Raw genomic sequence first — 6929 nt, forward strand, 5'->3', positions numbered from 1 at the left:
TTTAAACAAACAAAAATAAAAATAAATTACTTCGAAAAGGAAATTCGATTTTCTACAACTCCGAAACATTTTTTTATATAAACAACAGCTATTTGGCCTCAATTCTACCGTGTTGAGGGATGCCACGGCAAGGTGGTCGGGTGGTTAGCGGAAAATATAAACATTTTCACTTTTTTTTTGTGTAAATTAAAGAAAATGCATTCCCCACAATGTGGTTTTAGTGGTTTATTTTTAAATCAAGACACAAATGTAATGGATTTGTTTAGGCAAATCCCCAATTGGTGCATTACATACATACATACACATCGGGAATAAACTAAAACAATCCGAAATCTAGATTAGTGGATTATTTTGAAATGAAAGCGAAAAAAAGAAAAACTAGAACACAATTTATGTGTAAACAATCAGCATATTATTAATCTGAAATTACATGCATTCAATGTAAACAAATAAATACAACAACTTGTTTAACATAACATAAACACACACATATATATGTGTGTATGAGATGTATATTTTTATAATATAAATATGTGTGCACACTTTATGAGATAATCTATTAATTTGTAACTGCACGAGATTCAAAACTATTTGCATTCCCAGACATTGCAATCGAACTCCAACAGAGGTGTTGTGTGTGTATGTGTGAAAGGGAATGACTTGCCAAGTGGCCACAAACATCCATAGTCGTATTTGATAACAACATTGTGATTTATAACTTAGCGACAATGATCAATCGATCTGCGGATTTCGAAATTTCATTTGACCTTCTTGCCTGTCATTTTCGATTTCAAGTCAAAGAAACACTTATTTACATTTCTTAATTGCAATAAACAAACAAAATTTCTTAAAACGAGACGGAAAGCGTCCATCCATCCACCGGACATCCACTCACGTCCAAACAAATGTCAATGCTTTGTAAATGAGTTTCGTAAATTACATACATATATATTTTTTAAGAAATTCTTTTCAATCTCATTAATGATTTATATTCTTATTTATATTTAACACCCCTTGCGAGCAAAGTAAAATTTGGAAAATTAAAAAACCAAGGGGGTTTTTTATGGCTATGGTGAAATTTCGGTTTCAAAATTTTCTTTTTTCATAAAAAATCTGTAAATTTTTCATAATTTCTTTGCCGCCACCTTGTCGAACGCATGCCATCGTCAACAACACGATCATCATCATTGTCATCTTTTGGTCACCTTATTCCACTTTCATTTCCTTTGCGCCACTTTTGTTTGTATTTTATTTATTGCCATATCCATTTTGGCGTCAGATCATAAACCAAATTATTTTTTTAAGAAACACATTTTTCTTTGACTTTCCATAGCCCAAAAAAATGCTGTGTGGACACAAAACATTTGGGGCCCGACGCCATCAAAATCTGAGAAGAAAAAAAATCTGCTAATGACAGCACGCACTTTCAGACTGAGCCATGACACAACAACAGCATCAGCAACAGAAAAAACACGAGCAAAATTAAAAATAAAAAAACCCAAACTATATATAATTGGCCAAAAATGTTTTTTTCAATATATACTTAAAAGATATACAGACAAAATATTTTTTCAACTAATTAGCGGGCTAATAAATGAATGTGAAAGGTGTTCCGAAGGAAAATTTTCCTATAAGTAAGAATGAAATAGCAGGTCTTTGGAAAGAATACCTGAGAGTGTTGAGGTTTCTATTTCAAAAACAAAAAATTTAAATATATTCAGGTACTTGGAACTAACTAAAGTTTTCCCAATGGAAGCTATATTTTGTTAATATGGTGAAAATTCATATTCGAGAAAGAAAATCCTTATTCAGAAAGAAAATTTAAATCTAATCAGATAAGCTGAATGAAAATGTTCACATTGAAAACCGTATCCATCCAGGCTGAATGAACATTTTCCCACTGACAACAGTATTCAGCTGAGCTTAATGAAAATCGTATTTTTGTTTCTTTTAAGAATCCTGGAAATCCGAATAGTGGCTTTTAAGGCAATTCTTTAAGGATTTTGTTTTCAAGAAGATTTTTGAAATATATTCGAGATCACAATCGTAATTTTTAAAACGATTTTTTAAACCTGAGTAATTTCTATTAAAGGCTTTTAAAAGACGATTTTGGAGGTGATTTTTGATGGGTTTCACTAACCAGAAACGGGGTTTTAAGAATCTTAAAAACAAATTGAGAGCTTTCAAAATTATTTTAAAAATATATTCGAAAACAGAATGTTAGTATTTACGACCATTTTTTAAGGATATCCGTAACCAAAATCGTATTTATGTGAGGTGTTTAAGCTGATTTTTTGAATATCCCTCGAAAGTAGACTTTTTTTAAGAAAATCTCTTCAATGTTCTTCGAAATCAAAATCGCATTTACGATGATTTTTAAGGAATCGTCGAAATCAGAAGAACCAAGAGGCATGTTTTTCTATTGGAGGAATAAATTTTATTTTACTATTTTTTTAAGAATCTTCGAAATCAGTTAATTTTTTGAAGGTTCTTCAAAACGAGAATCATGCCCATGTGTAAGATTTTTTGGAATGATCTTCAATACCAACTTTGAGAGTTTTTAAGACAATTCTTTAAAGAGACTTCGAAAAAACACGATCTTTAAAAAATCTTCGAATACAGGGTCGTGATTTTAGGGAACCAGAATCGTTTTTCTTTTTAAAGTCGACATTTCTGAAGAATTTTCGATCTTAGTATCATAGTTTTGTAAGATACGATTTTTTAGAAGGATCTTCCAGACTAAAATTGTCAGTTTTTAAGACAATTTTTCTTAAGGTTCTTCCAAAGCAGATACGATTTGTTGAGAAATCTTGCAATCCAGAATTGTTTTTTAAAACAATTTTTTGAAGAATTATCGAACTTAGTGTGGTAGTTTTTAGACACGAAATAAACATCGTTATTATAAGCCATTTTTGAATAATCTTCAAAATCAGAATCATCGTTTTTAAGAAGTCTTCCTTTCTTTCCTTTTTTCATGGAAGTTTAAATTACATCTCACCTTATCTTAAAATACCTCTTTGAAATAACGAATTTAGACCCTAGGTCTGTCTCTGTGGACCAAATCCGTTTTGGGACCTTTGGATTCGATCTAGAATTGTCCGTCCATCCGTCCGTCTGTCTGGCTGGTGCGCACGATAACTCTCGAAGAGTAACCGATTTGATTCAAACTTGGTACATAGTTATATTATTGTCAAACTTACACCGAGTTCGGAGATTGGCAATATCGGTCCATTCCATCTGGTACCTCCCCCACAAAGGGTCATTATTTTCAATACAGATGAAGCTCATAAAACGCTAAATTATTATCCGATTCCATTCAGTACATTGGTACATCTCAATATTTCCATCAAAGCAAGATCTGTTAGAAAGATAGTAGAGATCGGACGATTCCTTCTGGTAGCTCCAGGGTCAAAGTTTTGAATAACCAAACCAATCTTAAAATCTGATTCTCTTCATATTATTTCTACTCACAAGGTATCCTGTATATTGGTCCACTCCTTCTGGTACAACCTCCACAAAGGGTAAAAATTTGGAATATCCATGAAGCTTATGAAACCCCAAAATAACATCCGATTCCATTCAGACTTTGTACATCTCAATATTTCCACCAACACAAGATCTTTTATAAAGACAGTAGAGATCGGATCATTTCTTTTGGTACCACCCACACAAAGGCTGCAAGATTTTGAAAAACCAAACACTCAAAGAAAGCGAAATATGTATCCAACTCTCTTCAAATTCACACATCCAAATATTTTATATATTTATTTATTATTACATATTATTCTAATTATTATTATTGTTATTATTATGATTATGATTATGATTATGATTATGATTATTATTATTATTATTATTATTATTATTATTATTATTATTATTATTATTATTATTATTATTATTATTATTATTATTATTATTATTATTATTATTATTATTATTATTATTATTACTATTATTCTTATTATTATTATTGTTATTATTATGATTATGATTATTATTATTATTATTATTATTATTATTATTATTATTATTATTATTATTATTATTATTATTATTATTATTATTATTATTATTATTATTATTATTATTACATATTATTCTTATTATTATTATTGTTATTATTATGATTATGATTATTATTATTATTATTATTATTATTATTATATTATTATTATTATTTTATATTATTATTATTATTATTATTATTATTATTATTATTATATTATTATTATTATTATTATTATTATTATTATTATTATTATTATTATTATTATTATTATTATTATTATTATTATTATTATTATTATTATTATTATTATTATTATTATTATTATTATTATTATTATTATTATTATTATTATTATTATTATTATTATTATTAATATTATATTATTATTATAATTAAATATATTTTATAAATATAATAAGTATTACAACTATCATTATTATAATAATTATAATTATTATGATTTGTATTTTTGTTTTTATTATTATTATTAATATTATTTTTTATTTTTTTTTTTATTATTGCAGCTATAATTTTTATTTTATTACTCTTATTATTATTAATGTAGTTATTATTTGGTTTAATTTATTTACATATTTATTAATTTATTATTTGATTTGTTCTATTTAAATAGCAGTAAACTGTTATTTATATATTTATTTATTTTTCTCAACTATGTAATTATTCATTTGTTTATATATATTTTTTTAATTTTTATTTATTTTTCCATTTATATATTTTTTGCTTTTATTAATTTTTTAATTTATTAAATTTTTTATACATTCAACGATTATAAGATATTTGACAATGCTGAGCCCTCGACTTCAAAACCACATATTTCTACATATTTTTCAAAGGACCATCAGCGTTATTAAAGCACGAAATCTCGATTTTTTACACACTTTATTTGGATTTTCGGTCTATACAGTAATTTTTTAGAAATGACAAAGCTAAAGCTAAATCCCATATAAAAATAATAAAAAAAAAATCGATAAACTTTGGAGCTAAATATATTTTGATGTTTTATGAAGGATCGATTAGTATTTACTTCATTTGGAATACATTTTACAATAGATATATTAATGGGATTTTGGAGAATTTTTCAAGAATCACAATTGGGGTTTTTATATTATTTTAATCAAATGAGACAAAATAAAACAGTTGCTTTATATTGTGGCTGTGTCCAAACGTTACACTTCATCATACATTAAAAGATAAAAAGATACTGGACCAAAATATTATACTTTTTCCCCAAAATAATTGGAATATTAAAAACAATATTCCAGGGCCTATTTTTAATGGAAAATTTCAAAAAATTAGCAAATGTAATGATTAGTTTTTCAAAATCATTAAATTTAGTAAATTTTCAATTTATTTCAAAAGAATTCATAAACCTTATAGAGCTTTTTAGTTATAGTTCTGTCATATTTTTTTGATTCTTTGTATTGAACAGAATTGTCATCATCAATTCATGAACTCCATACACTGTCCGTAGAGTGCTAATAAAAAACACATGAAAATTGTGCTTTTCTTTCAATTCTGGCCGAATGCCAACAATTTTAAGTGTTTTGTGTCATAAAGAGTTATGGATTATTTTCCACGATGAAATTTTAAAAAAAGGCGTTCATGTAAAAATAGATGCGAACATCTTTTCGACGAAGTCGTGGTGATGAATAAGAAAAGGAAAATTCATTCAAAGAAACGCGTGGTGCGCCGCCAGTTTTAAGTTTTTTTTTTTTTTTAGTTTTTTAATAATTCTAGTTGCGCCGCCAGTTTTAAGTTTTTTTTTTAGTTTTTTAATAATTCTAGTTTTTTTCTTAATACTTACAAACAATTGATCATATTTTTCACTATAAAAGCTAATCGGATTGTCCAAATGCCAAACTAGAAATTCACTATCGCCATTGGGCAGGGTTAGAACGGAATCATCAGGACTGGCAGTGTAGAGTTCGTTGAAATGCAGGCTATCCAAAATGTGGCAGGAGGTACCGGAAATGCTGAATGTGGCAAGTAGTAGGGCGGATATACACAAATATTGTGTGGCAGTTTTCATGTTTGTTTCAAACATTTTTCAATTATTTTTCTTCACAATTCTTTTTTCCAAAATGAACACAGAAAAATATATATATTTTCTAAAAAGATTCGATTTTTTCACAAAATCAACTGCATTATTTTTGTTTCAAAATGTATTATTATTTTGTTTGTATGTATATGAAAATTATTCTTTGTTTTTCTTTCTCCCCGTGTCTGTACACTTCAAAGTGGTTTTTAAAAATAACTTCACTTCTTTCACTATTCTTTTTTGGTTAAATGCAGAGTTTTCTTTTAGTTGTTGTTTTTGTTGTTCAGTGTCTGCCTTGGATGTTCAACTTTTTTTTTTTGGCCGGATCTATAGTCCGATTGGCGTTGTACACGCTCTTGCTACACTTTTGCAACTGAAAGATCTTTGGAAAACACTGATCCTCAAAAACTCATCATTGATCGAAAGACGAAACGAACGAGTAAACGAAAAAGAAACGAACGGATGTCTTAGTTCTCGGTTGGCTGAATTCAACAACATTCATTCATTCCTCCATTCGTTTCAAGATGAGAGAAGAAAAAAATCCCCTACGCCTGCAATAGACAACGGAAAGAGATTTAATGTAAAGCTCTCTCCGGCTGTAATGTTTGCCATAACGGTATATTTTCAAGCACTTACACTTTGCCAGCGATTACATGCATGCACACACACACACAAACTAATGAACACATCAACAATGCGTAAATGTGTAAAATTTCTGCTCCACAACAACACACCACACCACTCAATGTGTCGGCATTCTCTTTTAATGTTGTGCTCATTTATTGCCGGTTGTCACATTTATTGACAATTTAGTAGACCATCTCGCACACACACACACACACACAATGTATGTGCCCT

The 6929-nt window shown here is 28.0% G+C and overlaps 1 protein-coding gene across 1 annotated transcript in view; it reads right to left on the reverse strand.

The window, feature by feature from the left end:
* LOC101888393 (nidogen) overlaps positions 1 to 6451 on the reverse strand; it is a 26107-nt gene extending 19656 nt beyond the window's left edge. The window contains exon 1 of the mRNA XM_005174799.4: positions 5838 to 6451. Coding sequence (XP_005174856.1) covers positions 5838 to 6077 — 240 coding nt within the window. The 5' untranslated portion in view covers positions 6078 to 6451. The remainder of the gene's footprint in view (positions 1 to 5837) is intronic.
* Positions 6452 to 6929: the final 478 nt, after the last annotated feature.

This window comes from Musca domestica, unplaced genomic scaffold (genome assembly GCF_030504385.1).
Source record: "Musca domestica strain aabys unplaced genomic scaffold, Musca_domestica.polishedcontigs.V.1.1 8, whole genome shotgun sequence".
Classification (NCBI taxonomy): domain Eukaryota; kingdom Metazoa; phylum Arthropoda; class Insecta; order Diptera; family Muscidae; genus Musca; species Musca domestica.